The sequence below is a fragment of the Canis lupus genome, chromosome 9, assembly GCF_011100685.1.
Source record: "Canis lupus familiaris isolate Mischka breed German Shepherd chromosome 9, alternate assembly UU_Cfam_GSD_1.0, whole genome shotgun sequence".
NCBI lineage: Eukaryota > Metazoa > Chordata > Mammalia > Carnivora > Canidae > Canis > Canis lupus.
The window spans coordinates 15,168,395-15,189,836 of NC_049230.1; the positions used below are offsets into that span (position 1 = coordinate 15,168,395).

Here is a 21,442-nt window from a genome sequence, read left to right on the forward strand (position 1 = left end):
CATTTTGTCATATGGAATAAAAAAAATTTAACACAAGATTTAATAAATCACAATTTTTACTGTTCCATCAAGGATATTCTTAAATGAAGCTGGCTTTTTTTTTTTTTCTTTCTAACTATGATGGTGTGTGGCAGAGAAGAATATAACAACTACTAGAAGAGCTGGTAACACTACCTTGATTCTTCGTGCTAAGGTCTCAGAAGTGCTACCTACCAGTACTTTTTCAGTCATCGATGCAAATGCTGATGTGTTGGGAAAGACAAATGATGCTGGCATCATAATGAAAATTCTTTTGACTTTGCATTCTCCCTGAAAAGATCCTTGTAGGAGTCCATGGGACCACACTTTGAGAGAACCACTGTCCTAGATCTATATTTACGAAGGCCTGCAAGATCTAGTCTGACATTTAACCTGGATGAAACACCAATTTTTTTTTCCAAGTGGGAATACTGATATCCTCATTCTCTTTTCCTGACTTAAGGAAACTGTAATTCCTGGCTCCACATTGAAGGAACAGCCTCTCATCTGTCCCAGATCTGAGAGAAACAATAAAGATTTACAGCAATTAAAAAACAAATCCAGGCCCAAGGGCCCATTTTGAAAGGTAAAGGACAGTCTGAAAAACAAGTACAAATGCTTGGAAAAAATTCTTAGCCTAAAATCAAATGGGAGCAAGCGATTTAACTGTGCCTTTAACAACAACATAAGCTATAAAGCCTCACTTCCTGACTCAACCACTTAGCAGAGATGAGAAGATATCAAAGAACAAATATTTTCATGACATTAGGAGTATGAATCAGGATAACTCAGATATTGAGAAAACCCAAATATTAAAGCTGAAGAGAATCATCAGCTTTTCAAATAAGAATCAAATTCAGCAAGAAACACCATACCTCTGAATGATCAATTGGAGGAAGAGGATCAATGATTTTTTTGGAAGGTGCAATTGGATTTCCATCACTATCATATTCCAAATTATCTTCTTCTTCCTCCTGAACCACACCAGCAGTTGGGTTCTCTGCCATGTATCGAAAATAAGCTTCCTGCAGGAAAGCACAAGAACATAATCATACCCAAATACAACTAAGAACATTTCTGCTCCTGTAATTAGTGTACACAGTGTACCAGATGATTGCAGAGTTTAAGTACCTACCAAGTAAGGCAAGATTTTTACTAGCAATGATACCTTTAACAATAGCAGTATTCAGAGGGACAATCAAAGAGATGAATGAGGCAGTTAGTACTACACAATGATTTAACTTCTTTAACAAGAAGACTTACATATCTGTCTGTCCCACAGCCTTCCTGGGGTGGGGTGTCTACCTACCCTGCCCAGAGCTGTGAACACGTGCTGTGGATTTACCAATCCAAGTTTGGAAGTTGACACTGATTAGATGGGTCACAAACTGGAAAGGGCTACTGCTCATTCTGGTTCCCTTCTCACCATCCCACAACTGAACAATGGGGAAAAAAATACTAAAAGGACAATCATTAAATTAAGGTTCCATCTTGAAATACAAGAATCACAAACAGAACCCTTAGAAAGAGGTAGAGGTTAGATGTTGCTAGAGGCCACCAGGAGATCCCACACTACTTCTTGATTTAGCAGCATAAACATTAATTTGAAAAAAAAAAAATCAACTGAATAGAGCTCATATTTGTTTTTGATGTCATAGTTGATCAAAAGTTCCATCTTCAACATGGGGGAAAGCTATGTGAATTTTTCTATTACCAATTGGTCATATACGTAGAAAAGGAGCAAGTCAAATGACATTCCCAGCTGAATGTCAGGAATGGCCATTTCAGTGAAGGCAAGCTCTAGCTTGTCCCCAGTATAGACTTTGTGGGGTAAAAATAAAAGATAGAAATACTGCATAGGAACTCACTTGGTCATCTTCCTCTTCAATGTCATCTCGAATACCCCTGGAAAAACAAGCGGAGAAACAAACTTCCCTGCAAATGTTCCACATACCCAGCTCCATACTTATAGCAGATTAGTGTTGAATTCCGTACAGCACAGGAACTCTCAACACTAACAATACAAAGCAGCAATAAGCACACTGTAAACTATCCATCCATCATACAGGTGTGGCTTCACTCTAAGCTGCACTTTGCTCTTTTGAATGGGATGATGTTTCCCCTAGAAACATCAATTACTAACGAGGATATAAGGAGTAAAACCTTTGAAGATACCCAAGGATCCTAACCTTGTCAACCCCATAAGATAAATGCCATGTGGCTGTGAAACATGTTTTAAAAAGAAAACGGCATTTTATATTAAGAAAAAAAAAAAAAAAAGCCCTCTTTTGGTATATACTAAAAAGAATGTCACAATTTTCTTGACATCCCCCAGAGTTTCTAGCCCTGGAGTAACTGGATTCAGCCAAAATCCTTGGGGACAAAGGAAAACTACCTCAACTCTTGTAAATTTGGGACTAAAACTCCTAAGCAGTTCATGTGGAGAAGGGGGCCATCGCCACTTGCAGCATCTCTCAGGAGCTACAGAAAGTATGGTTGTTTACTTCCCACAACCATCTGTTTCTAAACAGACTTTCTGCCTAATCTAGAGCACTTGCTGTTCTCAAGGCAAGCAACATCCCCAGTGCAGGAAAGCTGGAAGAGGATACAACAGTAAACGCCAAAGAGAGGGCTGAACCTTCTTATGGCACAGGAACCTAGAGAGGGCCTGAGGCACTGATTGACAAGCAGAGTAGAAGTCCAACCATGCCTACTGTGCCTGGTACCGAAGACTTAAGAGGAGTGTATTCAGCAAGGGAAATAGAATTCTTCTCTTTCTCAGAAAATAAAGTATTTCAAGTTCTGATTAGCTGCTAAAGCGTATCACTCCTTAAATAAACCAGGTTACATTATTTATCAATAACATATTTTTTAATAGCATACTTTTTTAATGATAAATCACCATTATTCCTCATAATCTATAGTCATTAACTTATTTTGCATTAATTATGGGACAAACTCAGAACAAGGAGCCCAAATTTAAATAATTATGCTCTCTTAACTCCCACTGTAACTCATTCCTCTGTCTACTAAAAAACTATTTATAATGAAATACTAAATACTACTCTACTAAAAAGAAGGTTTTATAAGTATTACAAATGCAACAACTTTTGCCATCTCTCTTATAAGATACAAGGGTAACTTCAAGTCAAGACATTTGTGTATTTTTTCTCTATAAACTTGGGGGGAATAAGCTTTGTAATATTTTAGCATTTTTCGTGTAACCTTTGTGAGGGAGAAGAAAACAACTTACTTTACGTTTTTTCTTTCCTTGTCCTTTTCTTCAAGCCTCTTCATGTCTCTAGCTGCCTGATCCTAATGAAAACAAAAGGCCATATGGAATCATATCCACTAAACACATTAAAAGGGTAATTTCTTTATAAAGAATTCTTAGATTCGAACAATTACCATCACAGCTTTAGGTATGCATTTTGACAATTGTATCTTGACGTAATCAAATTGTATTTTGACACTTATTTTTTCAAAGAGAAATGCCTAAATGTTCTAAAAACTTGTCTATATGGGGATTGCATGATTTTTAGCTACAATATTTGCCATACATGGAAAATTAAAAAAAAAAAAAAAGCTTTAACTGGTCACTTTTAAAAAATTAATTATGGCTGTAAAGGGCTGTCTTACACTCTGGCAAACTAGCCTTTCTCAAAGCATAGCTTAAGACCATTAACATCAAACTATCAACGGGGCTAGTTAAAAAAAAAAAACAAAACACCTGCAAATTTCTGGATCTGACTTTGGAGACTGCTCTCAACCAGGGGTGAAATTGTCCCCAGTGGACATTTGGCAATGTCTGGAGATGTTTCTGATTGCTTCGGAGGGGCAGGAGGGGCTTGATACCAGTATCTAGTGTGTAAAAGCCACAGATGCTGCTAAACATCCTACAATGCACAGGACAGCTCCCACATTTATGAAACCCCAAATGTCAAAACTCCTGAGGTTGAAAAACATTGTTTTAAATCTACTAAGTCAAGGGAACCCTGGGTGGTGCAGCGGTTTAGCACCTGCCTTTGGCCCAGGATGCGATCCTGGAGACCCAGGATCGAATCCCACATCGGGCTCCCAGTGCATGGAAACTGCTTCTCCCTCTGCCTATGTCTCTGCCTCCCTCTCTCTCTCTCTGTGACTATCATAAATAAAAAATTAAAAAAAAAAAATCTACTAAGTCAAGATTCTTGGGGGTGGAGTTAAATGGATGTATTTTCCAAAGGTAATTGCTATACATAGCAAGTTAAAAATCATTAATCTCTTTGTTTTATCCATGTGAAAATCACGGTTAGAAGAATTAAGTAATTTTTCCAAGGTTAAACATATCCTGCATGGTCTTGTTATAAAGCAACATGAGCTTTCTAATTTCTTTTATTTAAAAAAAATGTCACTAACTATAATCTGGCATGGTCCGGTCTTCTACCTAATCCAATGTTCCTGAGTTATTTTAAAATCAAGTATTATAAGCAAACTTACTTTTCAAGAAATTGAGCCAGATATATGATATACTCAAGACTACAACTAAAGTAAAGATGACATAAGCAGTGTAACAAGGAATGGGTCAGAAACATAGCACCTATTTTTTAAGCCTACATAAATAAATCTTCTTTTGAAACACTAGCTAAAAATAGGTCTTCATCTTGAGTTCAAACACTAGAGAAAAACACTTTTTTTTAGTAAAGAATATACCTGAGATCCAGGATTAATACAGTATTGTGGCAATAACACTCTCTCCAAGATCAGACAATATCCATTCTCTCTGTCCTAAAATCCGCAAAACTCCTTTGGATACTATATCAAAAAAACACCCTGAAGAATAACACTGTATCAAAAAGATTTACCCTCCTACAGTTTCAAGTACTTGAAATGCCAAGCAGGAGAATCTGGGCCATTCTTAGCTACTCCCACTCAAAAAGGGTGACACCAAGTTGCATTACTAAAAATTAAATCTGAATTTAAACCGAGAACATCAAGAAATGATTTTTTTCGTATTCATCCCTAGGGACTGCATGATATAAAGAGAAACAGCCCTTTGGGAAATGTCTATATCTCAAGAAGAAGGGAAAAAAGATATATATAAGACACTTCAAACATGACAAAACATTTATTGCATTTACTTGCAGAATCACTTAACATCCTTAAATCACTACCACGTCACAAAGCACATGAAAGTTCTGAATAGTCCTGGTGTTATCCCAAAAATACAGTGCTACAAGAACTCAGATATGGAATGACACAGCAGAAAGAATATGGGATTTGGAGCTGAATTCTCGCTTTGCTACCTATAAAGTGCATATGCTTTAAGAGGCAAACAGTCTGAGTTATTCTAAATCATAGATGGGAAACAGAGTAATGGGTGCCAACCTGACAATTAAGGAAGTAAACCAGGAGAAGAAAATTGTTTTCTTTTGATATATAGACACGTGCTTTGCTTGCACTTTAATAAGAAGGAATGCTTAATTTTTCCTATATCACGTGGCCCTGAGTCTTTTATTTTCTGGTATTTTATAAGACACCTAAGCTCAGAAAAATATTTCTCCACTGTAAGAAAACTAAACATGAGTGATGATAAATGGTTCTAACAGGTAGCCTCAATGAGAGGAACAGACTTCATGAACCAAGGTGAACTAGAAAAACCAAGCCCTATCTCCTAAAGCAGCCAGCCATTTGCTAAGCACAAACCTGTTTTCGTCTTTTAAGAATACATGCTTAGTCTTGCCTAAGTGTCCACTTTTCAAGACTCTGAACTTTTAGACAAAACCTCATCTTAAAAATTCTGGCTCACATGTTTAAAAACCAGTATTTGGGCCAAACAAAAACATCTATATTGGATTCTTTCTTTTCCTCCTTTGAGATGAGATGTGGCTGAAGACTTTAGGTTACAAGTTACTGAGAAATCTGGAAGGCCTTTACTTCATAAGCAATAAAATGACAGTTTTTGAGCAAGAGGAATGACATAAACAACATGCTTTAGCCTAATTACTGTTTCTGTATACCACATAAATAGGAGAGTACAGAGTCTAAGGCAGGGAGAAAATTTATACTAGGCAAGAGTTAATTTAAGTGTAAAGCAGGCTGACTATAGCGGAAACAGAAACGAAGAAACAGATGCAAAAAAATGCTATAAAGATTGACTAGGGTGCCTGGGTGGGTCAGTCAGTTAAGCATCTGCCTTTAGCTCAGGTCATGATCTCGGTGTCCTGGGATGGAGTCCCGTGTTGGGCTCTCTGCTCAGCAGGAAGTATGCTTCTCTCACTTACCCTCTGTGCTCTCTCTCTCTCAAATAATTAAAATCTTAAAAAAAAAAAAGACTGGCAGAGCTTGCAAAATAAGAGGAAATGTAGCCTGATGTACTACAAAGAGCTAGGTTCTCAGGACTACCATGACAGAAGAATCAGGGTCCCAGCTGTGACACATGGTACCAATGGGATTTGATGCAAGAGATTTGAATTCCCATAGGGTTCAGTTTTCTTATTAGTTAAAAAATTGTATTTCCATGTATTTTTTTCCTCCCAATCCCCCATTGTTATCCTAAGACTAAATGAAGTAAGTCATGAACATGTTTGATCATCTGGCATTAAGAGGACTATGTCAGACAAAAACAGACCTAGTTGAAGAAGAAAAGATGCCAGTGATACACTGTCCATGTAAAAATGGCCAATGTGAATTAGAAAAGAAGAGCTGAAAAAAAAAAAAAAAAAAGAAGAGCTGAAACCAAAGAGAGGTTGTTGGACTAAATGCATGAGTTTATTCACATAGAAGTTTCAGAAATGGATGCGGTGGTTAAGAATGTATAGAGTGAAAATAGCAAATCAATATAGAGAACTGTAAGAATCAACCTGAGAAATTGGAAGAGGATCATAGGAGTAAGAGAAACAGTCCAGAGAGATATGTAATGAATTTTTTTGGTACAATGATACGGTAGTTATGTTTTCTAAATATTACCTTATAGAGATACAGACATACTAATGGATGAAATGATATGCCTGAGATTTACTTAAAAATAATTTAAGAGAAGGAAGAAAGGCCAGAAAACACAAGATTAGGCAAAAATTGTTAATTGATAAAGCAAGGTGAAGAGTACGTGGGAGCCATTTTATTATTCTCCATGTGTGTTTGACTGAAATTTTTCATAGTAAAAGGTAAATAAATACAAAAGTCAGAGAGATGGGGGGAAAGGACAAAACGCAAAATCGCAAAAACCTAGCAAGAAGAGTTTTAAGAACAAAATGGTTGCAAGTTTCCATTTCTACAGGCAGGTCGTGGATGCTGATAATGTTGATAATAATAAACACTAAAAGTACAGAATGCATCATTTTAGCAGGTTTCTTAGAAGTTTACTTGCCTTTAAAGCTAGAATGAAGGAGATAATACTTATTCTATTTTAGACAAAGAAATACTAAAACAACACACACACACAAATCTGGAGCCACCCTTGTTCAAGGGACAGAGTTCAAACTTCTAGGCATTGATCAGCTCTGAAAATGCCATACGGTGTGTGGATGTAGATCTAAGAAACTGTAGAGTATGAGAGCAAAACTCTCCAAAAGAGGGCCAAGAAACAAATTCTGAATGACCGAAGCTAGGTTAATTTGATCTATTTCTAATTGCTGAAATTTAACAAAACAGCCTTAATACTTGCCTCCACTTCAGCCATGAATGCCTCCAAGGGATCGTCATCGCTATCAGAATCTGCTGGCTTGGAATGGAACTGTTGGCGGGTAGGTGAGTTTTCAGCAGGAATATAAGGCAAATCAACATTGCTAGAGTCTTCTTCCTCATCTTCAAAATAGCTAGAAATTAAAACATGTATATATATATATATACACAATATATATATTCACATACACACACACACACATGTCTTTGAAAATTAAGACGTGTGACTGGTAAAGTGAATGTTTAATTGGGGTCAGTGAATCCTTCATTTAACAGAAATTTTTATTATGGTATATATACATTACTATTAAGGGATCTGAACTAAACATGTTAAATTAGAGATCTCCAGGCTTTGACAAATGACCTATTATTGTTTAATACATGTAATATTCTAATATTGAAAAAAAAAAAAACAGGCACAGTAGATTCTCTCATTTCAATACTGTTTATTCAAATCATATTTCCAGTTCTATTAAAAGGGATGAGTTTTCAGTAAAAATTTAGTATATCACTGTTGAACAGATATAATAAACATTAAAGAGTATATGCTATGGAAAAATTACTTTTGTATATATGTACAAATAGTAAAAATCTAGTTTTTTCTTTATAATCCTTAAACAAATTTAAGCAATATATTCAGAAGGCTAGAAGCTTTCTTCAGAAGTTCTGGGCTACTTGCTGAGAACTGACAGAAAAGAATTACAATAAATGCTCTATCTAAAATCATTCTCCGTACTCAAGTATTCAGAAAAGACAACCTCAAAGTCTGGAAAAAGTATCATTCTGTATAGCTCTTTATAAACTAAAACAAAACAAAAAACTGTTTAGACCTTACATCAAAATTAAATAAAATAGTAATACAACTAAATATTAAATAAGTAACAACCACAGCTTAAAATTTTAAAACATTTTAGGTCTTCACAGGAATTATTTTAAAAGCTCTAACAACTTTTAGATGCTACATACACATACATACTCATTTATATAGGTTTCATTTAACTAATGAAAAAGTATCCCTGAATTGGTAATGATCCTTGACCTTGCCAAACCTTAAACATCTACCTCTGTATTTAATCCCTGCAACACACAAGCCTTTAAAAATGCCACTGTGTGCCCCATCTTGAGTTCTTTACAACAACCCAACTCAATTTGTCACAACCAAGTTGGAAATAGAAGAGATTTCTTCATACTCAGCAAAGAAAGACATTACCATCTATAGGAATTAAGAGCTCAAACCTCAAACCCTAGCTTTCTATAACAACTCTTATCAGAAAATCAAGTTTAAAAAGGTAATTGGTAAACAGGCTTCCTGAGAACTCTGGGCAAAAATCTGAGTAGATTTTTCTCACACGTAAGATTTGACAACATAATAGTTTTAAAACTTGGGTGTTGAGACAAATAGTGTCTCTACCAGTTTGACAACTGCCTGAGTCACAAAACAGCTACATGGGGTTAATAAAAGACTTCCAGAAAGGCCATCAAAACCCACATGAATTATTTAAAACTCTTCAGCCATGTTTAGGTTTCAACAGCCTCAAGTCTTTATGGAACAAGAAAGATGTAAGTAAGCACACAAGCATTATGCTCCTTACAAATAAGTAAACTCAACAATTTAACTTATTAGGAACAATGCAATTCAGTGAGATAAGCCATTAAAGAAGTCATTATTATTTGGGAAACAAATGGTTTCTTTACCTCAATTATTGTTGAGACCATGACTATCTCAAAGCCCAACCTTTGCTAAACTACCAAGATTACGACTTACGCATTTTCTTCATCAAAGTTGGCCCGTTTAGATCCAATTTTGTAGAAAGAAGGGAGCTGTGGTGGAGCTGACTTTCCAAAACCGGACGAAGAGCTGGTTGCCCCAAAGGCACTGTGGGACTGTTGTGGGAGCTTGGGTTCCTCCTTCTTTCCAGCACTAATGGCAAAACCTCCAAAGCCAAATCCCCTCTTGGTGCCAGGGCCACCTTTATTCCAGTTCATGATGTCAATGATCTGTTAGGAACAAAATACACTAATAATAAATTTAACTTTATAAATAGCCTACTGATTTTTATGTCTCTTCCAACTTCTACCTACACTTCATTTTAAATATTTTCCTGTCAATTAAAACTATTTAACTTTGGGGGCACCTTAGTAGGTCGAGCACCTGATTCTTGGTTTCACTTCAGGTCATGCAAAATCTCAAGGTCCTGGGATTGAGCCTGCTTTGGGCTTCTGCACTCAGTGTAGTATGCTTGAGGATTTTTCTCTCCTTCTTCCTCTGCCCTCCCCATGCTCACATGTACTCGCTCTCTAAAATAAATAAATAAATCTTAAAAATAAAACCCTTAAAAACGAAAAACCAAAAGCTACTTAACTTTGTACTTCAGCTTTGTGATATGCCAATCCTCCCCAAAAAAATCACATTTTCTAAAAACACTAAAGAAAGTGTTATTTATTTTTGGGATCATAATCTAAACAGGAGCGTAGTATTTTAATATTGCCTCCTTCAAAAGGATTTGACCACCAATTTAACATCTTCAAGCTGCCAAAAATACTCACAAGACAACAAATATTTTCAGGATCTGATATGTGCTGGCTTGTTATTAGACAACTAAAAAATACCAAGATGAAAAGACTTAATCTCTTAATATTTATCCTCAAGAAGTTTATATTATAGTTTACCAAGAAAACAGATGACAAAAAAAAAAAATCCTCAAAAAACAAAAAAACAGAAACAACTCACAATAACAATATAATGTGGTGTTTGCGGTCAGAGACCGAGGTGCTACCAGCGAAACAGCCAAAATGAAAGATTATCCTTTGGTAATGATATTTGGAAGAATGAAAGAATCAAAACTTGAAAAATCAGTTATTTGTAGAAAGTATCTATGTAATTATCTCTGAAGGGTACCCAGGAACCATGCATTTACTGGGCAATGCCCACTAGAACACAAGCCAGGAAGAAAAAAGGATTCACCGTTGCCTGAAGTACTCAGCTTATGGTTAAGAATTACAAAGAAATTTCCTGAGCATTGATCAAATCAGTTTAAAAACAATACTATATTATCTTAGTAGTCTTGGCTCCAAAAAACCTTTTTTTAATGATGATACAAGCTACCTAAGTTTTATAGAAAAGGAGAAAGATAAGAAAGCAAAAAGGAACAAGATTTAAAACTATTTGAAATTCCTCTCCTATATATAATTTTGATATCTTTCGCTATTTTCCTACACTATGTATATACATACACACACAATATTTTTTGTTTTAGTTATCTATTTCTTTTTAAAGATTTTATTTATTCATTCATGAGATACACAGAGGGAGAGAGAAGCAGAGGGAGAAGCAGGCTCCACGCAGGGAGCCCAACGCAGGACTCGATCCCAGGTCTCCAGGATCACGCCCTGAGCCAAAGGCAGGCGCTAAACTGCTGAGCCACCCAGGGATCCCCTAGTTATCTATTTCTTCATTTAATGATACACACTATGAATATCTTTCAATGTCAATGAATACATTTCTCCACTACTGTTTTTTTTTTTTTTTTAAGATTTTATTTATTCATGAGAGACACAGAGAGAGGCAGAGACATAGGCAGAGAGAGAAACAGGCCCCATGCAGGGAGCCTGATGTGGGACTTGATCCCGGGACTCCAGGATCACTCCCTGAGCGGAAGGCAGACACTCAACCACTGAGCCACCCAGGTGTCCTTACTGTTTTTTTTTTTTTTTCTTTTTAATTCTAGAGCACTAGAGAGAGTGGGGGAAGGGGCAGAGGGAGAGAAAATCTCAAGCAGAACTCCACACTGAACCCAGAGCCTAACATGGGGGACCCTGAGATCATGACCTGAGCAGAAATCAAGAGTCAGGCGCTCAATTGACTAAGCCACTCAGCCACCCCTCTCCGCTACTGTTTTATAATGTTGTGAAACATACCACATAGCTGTATCATCATGCATACCTGTAATTATTTCTTTAGGATTAATTTTCAAAATCCGATTGCTTAACCAAAAGCAATATAAATTTTTAACTACTATTTAAAATTAGGAAAAGTGTCCAATACACACAGAGTAAAAAAGGTGGGTAGTATGATTAACTTATTTATCATAATTCAATATAAAAGCATGGTTACATATATAGAGAAAGCTGGAGGGCTGTTTACCAAAATGTTAATAGCAGCTATTTCATTTTTACTTTCTTCCTTGTATTAAGGTTTATCATTAATAAGAAAAATTAAGATCTTTATAATGGACTCTGAAGCCAACATGGGAAAGAGTTTCTAAAGCTGCTTCTACTATGACATTGTTGAAAAGACCACGAACAACATGCTCTACTTTTCTGGTTCTATGCCTCTCCCCATACATACCTTATAAATTTTGTTTGAACTGTTATTATGGACCTTCCATACAAGTTACATGTGACTGAAGTAAGTACTTAATAAGTACTACTTTGCTTGAATTTAATTTAGACCATCTCTTCAAAAATCCCTTAAGGAGAATCCACATGATTCTAATGAGATGAGATTTAGGAAGAATGTTTACAAGCACAAAAATTTTAGCATTTGATAATATTATTTAACCAACATGTGAACCTGGCTTTACAAGCGCTATTCCTAAACAACAAAAATGGTGGATCTGAATTTTAACCTCATTGTTTTCCTAGTGTATATAAAATAAATGCGCCATAGAAATCAGAAGGTAGTCAAAGGAGCGAGGGAAAAGGGAAAAACACCCTTTAGGTTTGGGTAGATCTTAAGAATCACATGAACAATCTCCTAGCAGGAAAACTTTCAATCATTTGCTGAAAGCTTGTTTAATGTCAGAAAGTGTATTAGGTGCTGGGCATTTATATATGAAAAACACAGTCTCATTCTAATGGGGTTCATGGTATGGTTTTAACCAACTGAAAAAAACCAACGTGATATGCTGTAGCAGAGGTCCTGCACGAAATGCATTCATTGGTGGCTCAGGAAAGGGGTACCCAACCCAGGATGAGTGAGGGAGAAGACAGTTTTTCTGGAGACAACACTGGTGTTTGATTTAAAAATCTGAAACAAGGTAGAAGTGTGAGGGGAGGTCATTTAAGACTGAGGAAACTATAAGTACCACCACAGAGAACTGCAAATAGTGCAGCTAGAGTGGAGCTAGAGTTCAGTAGGACATCTAGGAAAGTTGTAGGACACATGTTCAGAAAGACAGGCAGGGTGCAGATGAACAGGTTAGAACATGGAATGAAGAGCTAAGTAAAGTGCCAAGTTGGGTCTGTAAGTGCAGGAACAGTCTGTGATGGAGTTATGATTTGATATAACACATTTGCATTTGAAGTTACTGGGCTAGATAAGCTAGCAGAGAGTGAGAAAAGGGGCAGACAAATGTTGGGTCAATAGTTAGGAACCCGCAGGGGAAGAGAAGTTCACATGGCAACCTGAGGAGAGGAAGGAGAGAGGACATGGAGAATAGTGGCACAGGTGAGAGATGTTTTACACGTGGAAAGTAAAGTCCAATGTTAAAAACTAAAGAGAAGCCAGAAGAACAGAACATAAAAGGCCTCTGTTGGATATACAACCAGGAGTCAACAGGGCAAGGGTTTCAATGGAACAGCAAGGGCAGGGTTGAGGAGTGACTGGTAAGTGGTAGACAGTTAAGACTAGGTCAAGAGGGGTACAGATTACTTCCTAAGCTTTATATAAGAAGGAAAGAGTGAAGTGCTAACTAGAAGGGTTTTTGTTTGTTAAGAAAGAAACATAAGCATGTTTGTATGCTAAAGGGGAAAAGCCAACAGAGATATAAAAACTAAAGATGCGGGAACCCTGGGTGGCGCAGCGGTTTAGCCCCTGCCTTTGGCCCAGGGCGCGATCCTGGAGACCCGGGATCGAATCCCATGTCGGGCTCCCGGTGCACGGAGCCTGCTTCTCCCTCTGCCTATGTCTCTGCCTCTCTCTCTCTCTCTCTCTGTGTGACTACCATAAATAAATAAAAATTAAAAAACAAAAACAAAACAAAAAAAAAACTAAAGATGTAAGAAGACAGGAAAATCCTAAGAATGTGCTCCTGAGGAGGAGACCTGAAGACACAAGATATCGGATAGGAGAAAAAGATGGGCACAGACACACATCAGTCCTATTGAAATCAAAGGGTTAAATTACAAAAGCAACACATCATATATTTAGTGTTAAAAATCTGACTTCTGGGCAGCCCAGGTGGCTCAGTGGTTTAGCGCCGCCTTCAGCCCAGGGTATGATCCTGGAGACCCGAATGGAGTCCCACGTCAGGCTCCCTGCATGGAGCCTGCTTCTCCCTCTGTCTGTGTCTGTGCCTCTCTCTCTCAGTGTCTCTCATGAATAAAAAAATAAACTCTTTAAAAAAAAAAAGAAATCTGACCTCTGCTACAAATAGGCAGGTAGTGTGATTTTAAGCGGGTAAGAGTCACTTAACGGCTTTAAGACACAGGATGCAAACTGTGCAGTATCATCTCTTTGTTTGTTTTGTTTTGTTTTTAAATTCTGAGATGTGGGTCAACCAAAAGATTGAACACCTCAGTCCAAGCCTTTCACTAATTAATCTAGAACACAATGCCCATTTTCCCTAATTTACTGCTTCTTAAGTAAGGCCAATACTGCACTGACTAGAATGTTACCTCCATGAAGGCAGGGACTTTGCTTGTTCTGTCCAGCACTGTATCCTTAGAGCCTAACGGGTGTGTAGTACTCAAAAATTTTTTGTTGGATGAGTAAATATCATGCATTCAGGCTCTCCAAAATTCACCCCAGTATTTGTGAAACCCATTATTTTCCACTATTACAAACCTTATGATCCAGCCTTCCAATGTACCAATTAATTCCTTACTCTTGACAATAATCCTTTCTATTAGACTATGTAGGCTATACGACATAGGTGTATGGCTACAGATCCTTAACCATCATAAGGTTTGAGGGATTACAGCTGATATAACATCAACCTAATTAATCTCTATGGTTATATGTTAAAAAAAAAAAAGGACGACTCCCCCCCCCCCCCCCCCCCATTTAGGCTCTTAAAATTTATTTGCATTCTTTAAGCAAATATTGTTTGGAGACACCTAGTAAACAGTTAATCAAGAAATAAACTTAGAATATGAAAGAATTAACTACATTCCTGCTATTTGTGGGTCTTCTCTAAGCTCCCTTTATTCAGTCTTAACACACACACACACACACACACACACACACACACACACACATGCACGCACGCTTCTAAGCCTTCTCTTAGATAATAATAATATGCCTGGAACACTCTCCTACCAAGCTGACAAACTCCTTATCAGACAGCTCTGAAACTTCACCTCTGCCTCTATAAACACCTCTCACACTGACAAGAAAAGGTGAAAACACTCACTAGTTTCAGTGTACGTCATATCACTGCAGGCCTTCCACATTCAGGTAAAGTTCACTGACCTTAAAAACAACCTCAAACAATCCAATTTAAAAACAGGCAAACTACCTTATTTTTTTTTAAATTTATTTATTCATTCATGAGAGACACACAGAGAGGAGGCAGAGACACAGGCAGAGGAAGAAGCAGGCTTCATGCAGGGAGCCCGAAGTGGGACTCGATTCCAGGACCCCAGGATTCCAGGACCCCGGGATCACGCCCTGGGCCCAAGGCAGATGCTCAACCACTGAGCAACCCAGGTGCCCCAAGCAAACTACCTTAATAGACATTCTCCAAAGATATATAAATGGCCAATAAGCATATGAAAAGATGCTCAATAGCACTAATCATTAGGGAAATACAATTGAAAACCACATCTCCTCACTCACTAGGATGACTCCTAAAAAAAAAACCCAAAACAAAACAAAAAACACAACAGAAAGTAAGTGTTGCAAGGATGTGGAGAATCTGGAACCCTGTATAATGCTCATGGGAACATACAATGGTTCAGCTACTGTGGAAAACAGTATGGTGGTTCTTCAAAAAATAAATTACAGAACTACCATATGATCCAGCAATTCCACATCTGGGTATATACCCCGAAAAATTGAAACCGGGGATATACAACCCACGATCTCAGCAGTACTATTCACAATTGCCAAAAGATGGAAGCCACCTAAGAGTCCATTGATGGATGAGCAAATAAACTAAATATGATATACAAACACACACACACATTCATACATGTATCAACATCATTCATTCAGCCTTAAAAAGGAATGAAATTCTGGTATGTGCTACACGAATGAAACTTGAAGGCATCACATTAAGGAAATATGTCAATCAAAAAGGACAAACAAGAGAGGTGTCCGGGTGACTCAGCCAGTTAAGCATCTACCTTTGGCTCAGGTCACACGATCCCAGGACCCTGGGATGGAGCCCCACATTGGTGTGTCCCTGCTTAGTGGGGAGTCTGCTTCTCCCTGTTTGTGTGTGTATGCATTCTCTCACAAACATATAAATCTTAAAAAAAAAAATAAAAAATAAAAATAAAAAGGACAAATAGAGTATGATTCCACTTACACGAAGTAGAACAGTGAAGAGCTGAAAGTAGAATGGGTGGCCAAGGCCTGGGGGTGTGGAGGAATGGAGAGTTACTGTTTAATAACAATACAGAGCTTCAGTTTTACAAGATAAAGAGTTCTGCAAATACTATAGGGATGATGGGAGGACAACAATGTAGACATAATCAATGCCACTTAACTATGTACTTAAAAGGGCTAAGATTTTTAATGTGTATTTTAAAAACAACAAAATAAAAGAATTAGAATTCCATTTGCACGTGTTTAGGTTGCTATTTTATCCAGTTTATGAAGAAGGAATGATGCAGTTTAGACTTCAATCTCTGAGATGCAAATATATTTGTGAAAATCCGACATTTTTTCTTTACAAAACACTGAATTAAAAAATTTTTAATTTGAAAAGAATTAGCTGTGTAATAGAAGCATAAACAAAATTTCATGAGCATCTCCTTTAAAGAGAATAACCTAAGTCTGGTCTTAGTAATAACTAACATTGTTCTATATTGACCACTAACTACTTTGTTATGTGTCAATACTATGAAGGACACCTCTCCTTCCCACTTCCATCTCTCTGATAGCAATAGTTTCCTGTAAAGTTCCTGTTATCCAGCCACTAGACCATTACCAGAGTAACCAATAATTCAAAAATGTATTGAGTGCCTGCCTATTTTGCCAAGCACTGTTCTAGGTGCTTTGGATATAGTTATGCAATCTGACACACCGCAGCTCTCACGGAGTTCACTCTGGTCCAGTAGAAAGATAAAACAAATCATAATTTCAGGTAGTAAAAGTGCTATCAAAACAAAACAAAACAGATAAAGGCAAGTAAGAAAAAGTAAGCTATTAACAGAAAGAAATCAGGTAAGGCCTCTCTGAAGTGACTAATATTTGTTTGACATTAGACAAGTAACCCTGTATCCCTTCAACTCTGCTGTTCTAAGAATGCTCCCCCTCCCTTTTAAGATGTTATTGATTCATTTCAGAGAGAGAGAGGAGAGCACGTGTTGGGCTCACAGTGGGAAGGAGCAGATTCCCTGATTCCAAGACCCCTGAGATCATGATGTGAGCAGAAGGCAGATGCTTAAATGACTGAGCCACCCAGGCACCCCTGAAAATGTGTTTTATGGGAAAACTCATGATGATGTACAACTTCAGGCTGCATCTACAACCAATAAATATTCCATCATCTATGAAAAGTGAGTATGTGGTAAAGTATAAAATAATGGTGAGCCAGAAACAAGTAGCAAAAGAGGAAATGAATTTCTACCTCCTTTGGTTTAATATTGTGGAACTAGGGAAAGCCACACCCAAGGGCGATGAGCATTCAGGTACTCAGAAAAACCTTCTTCCAGGTTCTTTCAGATCCTGGCCACAGACTTTGCTGCCCCATATTTCTCATTCTGTCATTCCCTTTAATTAAATAGTTCTCCGGTTAGTCAAGATGGAATGACACTCTCCATGGTGGCAACAAACTACACAATTCACATTCATAACTCGCATGGTTTCCCCACATGCACTGGTGTTCCAAGAAAAACAAGCACTTTGGTTCTTGCTCTTCCCTTAACCTGGATTCATTCCCCACCAAATCTCTCTAATCCTATCTACCAAAGTCCTATCCTTCGAAGTCCAACTCCTAGAACTATGATATGAATATGACTTCCTGGGGATCCTAGGGTGGCAGAGCGGTTTAGCGCCCGCCTTTGGCCCAGGACGTGATCCTGGAGTCCCAGGATTGAGTCTCACGTTGGGCTCCCCACGTGGAGCCTGCTTCTCCCTCTGTCTATGTCTCTGCCTCTCTCTGTGCATCTCTCATGAATAAATAAATAAAATCTTAAAAAAAAAAAAAAAAAGACTTCCCAAGAGAAGTGGCAGCTCACTCCTCAAACTCCCTTTCCAGTCTTAAAACACCCAACATTTAATCATAACTATTTGTATTCTAATTTTCTCTCTCCAACTCTAAGTTATAGGTTTCACAGGTGAAGAAGCACTCATTTTTTCTCTCTTGTTTTCCACAGTATGTACTCTTTATGCATGTTTATTCAATATGCAAGAATCCCAAAATTTATAACATGGCCAAGGAGAAAAATCACAAATAACATAAAGTCCCACTTGGAATGGTTCTAAATGTTATGGTTCTAAAACGCTATCTATGGTTTAGTAGAAAATCGTAACAGCATAGTAAAGTAGCACAGACTATAGAGCCAGGCTATGTTCAAACTCTAGCTTTGGCACTAACTTGATGTGAACCTCAAGGAAGTTATTTGGCTTTTCTGGGCCTGTAAGATAGTGAGAATATCACCTACTTAACAGGGCTGGTGTAAAATATTGAGTTCATACACAAAATTACACTTAGAGCAAAGGCTGGTATATAGTAAGTGCACAATATGTACCAGCTGCCATATTTATCATTATCTCTCCAGAAATCAATTTCTCCACTGATAAATGGAGAATGTCAAGCTTTACTCTGATCTCTTTCAACTCAGGAATCCCATACATAAGTGCCCCATGACACTTCAGACCACAAAGAGCTGACAAGTGGGGATGGCTTCATAAGAGAGCTGGTACCCGGCTAGGCAGAGAAGATGCAAGCTGACTAGAGGAGTACGAAGGAAGAAGACATTCTAAGGAAGAAAGCTAGGAAGAATAGCAAAGGTAGAATAAGCGTAGAATATCAGGATGAAAATTGGTCTAGAGTTTATGTTTTGGGCAAAGGTGGAAAGTAAGATATGATCTTAATGCCTTTAAAAATAGTGCACTACCAAACAACAGATTATAAAACCATGTTACTTTAAAACTTACGTTTCTGGAAAAGGAGAAAGTTCTAGTGAAAGTTGATTAGCATCTACTCTATCTAATAATCTGCCTTTAGAACAGCTCACACACTATAAACTGGGTAGTTCTTTAATGAGAATCTGTACAAAACCCAGGAATGTCTTCATTTTCTTCTAAGGCCAAATTCAAGTAAGTTTTGGTTACGCCTATTTTGGAAGTGTCTCTTTCCTCTCTTAGCTTAGAGAAAGAGGACTACATAAATATGAATTTGGTAAAACTAAAATAAAAAGAAATGCATTCCTTCATGAATTACACTAAATTACGTTAAGTCAGATCTTACCATTCCTCTGCTCAAAAGCCTCAGATGATTCCAGAGATAATGTGAAATCCTCATAATGGCCTAACTAAAAGTTCCTTGGTTGTTTTGGTGCTGCCTCCCCCAGGTCTTCCTGACCTTATCTCCTACTACTCCTCCTTTGCTCACAAAGCTCCAAAGCACACTGGTCTTCTAATTATTCCTCTTTTAAAAAAAAAAAAACAGCATTGTCCTCTTCAAGGTCTTTACACTTGCTTTTCCCTCTGCCTGGAAAGTTCCTTCACCCTAATACTTGCTAGGCTCACTCCTTCATCTCCTTCTACTCTGCTTAAATATCAGCTGGTCTGTAAATACTCCCTGCCCACCCTACTTCAAAATGCAGTACACCTCCCCATCCCTCTAAGCTTTTTTTTTTTTTTTAAACCTAAGTCAGTAATCATCTTCTAACATACAGTATAACCTCTGTATTTATGTTTTATCTCTCCTTCCCCCACTAGAAAGTAAGTCTCAGGAGGGCAGGGGTCACAGACAGAACAGTGCTACCTAAAAGGCACACAGCAGACATCAATAAAAATATTCTTTGAATGCACTGCAGATCAAACCATATAATGTCCCTTCTAGGTAAAGGAAAATGCAACATGCTTTTTTTTTTCCCGCCGCTAAAAATCTAATTTCTGTATGAACTACATATTGCTCACCTCCTATGTGCCAGAATTGGGCTTGGCTCTGGAAATAGAGTGAATTAAGACATAACTTCTGCCCTCTGGGAGCTCGAGGGCATGCATATGGAGAATAGACATAAAAACATCATTTACAAAACACAATACACAACCTAAGGAAATTGAACGACCGCCTCAAGGAGTGAGGAGCAAAGGGGAATGCTTCACTAGGGTGATAAGGAAAGCTGATTCCCCAAAACTCTCAACTAGCACGATAGTTCCTTCTTATGTTATTGGTGCGTGTGCTTGCAACTCCACATAAATTATTTACTTGCATCAGATAGGCTCTTAAATAGGCCACAAAAAACTTTGTGCGACAAGAGGGATGTACTCAAGGCTGCACGAAGATCACTGACTATATTTTTACTGGCTTCCGATTGGGCAACTTTTACCCATCGCGTCCCCCCGATTCGGAGGCTGGCATCCGCCAACTGCTGCCGACTTTGGTCAGAACCCTCTTTGTGGCTATCCCTACCAGGAGCCCCGCACCCAGCAAATCCCTTTTTCAGTAGGGCGGGCGGGCGCCGCCTCCGGAAAGCCGCCAACTGGGCCACAATGAGAGTTACGGGAGAAGCGGGAGCTGTGGAAGCGACGAGGTCGGGAAGGACCTCTGGAGGCCTCCGCCTCGCACTCCCACCCCTCCAGGCCCCCTGGGCCTCTGCTGCCCCGAAGCTTCACAGACTCTTTGTTAAACGAGGCCGCGGTTCCCTGGCCTTCACTAGGCCCCGCAGTTGCCTCAAGTCGCCCCAAGGGGTAGCGACCCCGACTCAGACCCACCTCGCACAGACCTGCTGCTGTGGCTGCAGCGGCAGCTGACACTACCGCCGACGCGGAGAGAACCCTACCGCCAGAGTACGCGCGGTCCAGGCCGCGTCCGCCGCGCTCCTTCCTCTCCGCCCCCTTCTTCGCCGCCGCCGCCACCGCCGCCGCTTCTCGGCCCGTTGCTGACCGGGGGGAGGGGAACGCAAAGCTGACATGCGCAGTGCAGAGAGCGCGGGCCGAAGGGCGGGGCCTGGGGCTACGGCTCCCGGAAGGCGCCGCGGGCTCGGGACCTTAAAGCTCCAGAACACCTTCCAGACTTCTCACTCCGCCCGACGCTGCTGCTGCTGCTGCTGCTGCTACTGCTGGAAGAGCGCTCGTAGCCCGGGAGGCGGCCTAGGGGTGAAGAAAGCGTAGCAATGACAGCTGTCTAGAAATCCCAAGAAAAGGAATTGGGCGGAAACCACATATACATAAAATTGTGGACTCCCTAAACTCTGGTCCTTTGCAAATACGACCTAGGCAACATTTTCCGCATATCTCTGGCCACGTGGTCCCATAGACCATGGCCACCTTTAGCTTCCGGAGCACCAGTTCAGAGTGATGACAATTCGACTGAGCCCTAGCGGAGAGGGCTGGGATCGGCGCAGGCAGTTCCGGCCCGCGAGCCGAGATTATGTAATCTTCCCAGCGGCCCCACCTTGCCTCTGCTGGGCGGGGAGG

General features: G+C 39.0%; 1 protein-coding gene across 3 annotated transcripts in view; it reads right to left on the reverse strand.

Annotated features, from left to right (window-relative positions):
- The window catches only part of DDX42 (DEAD-box helicase 42), a 37,264-nt gene extending 15,972 nt beyond the window's left edge, over positions 1-21,292 (reverse strand). Inside the window, exons 1-6 of one of the 3 annotated variants that reach the window (XM_038546892.1) lie at positions 20,749-21,292; positions 9,446-9,678; positions 7,664-7,814; positions 3,272-3,333; positions 1,887-1,923; positions 894-1,043 (exon numbers count right to left, since the gene is read on the reverse strand). In XM_038546892.1, the coding sequence (XP_038402820.1) occupies positions 894-1,043; positions 1,887-1,923; positions 3,272-3,333; positions 7,664-7,814; positions 9,446-9,666 (621 nt within the window). In that variant the 5' untranslated portion in view covers positions 9,667-9,678; positions 20,749-21,292. Of the gene's footprint in view, positions 1-893; positions 1,044-1,886; positions 1,924-3,271; positions 3,334-7,663; positions 7,815-9,445; positions 9,679-20,737 lie in introns of those variants that run through there. The other 2 variants (XM_038546891.1, XM_038546893.1) reach the window with 2 other exon arrangements.
- Positions 21,293-21,442: the final 150 nt, after the last annotated feature.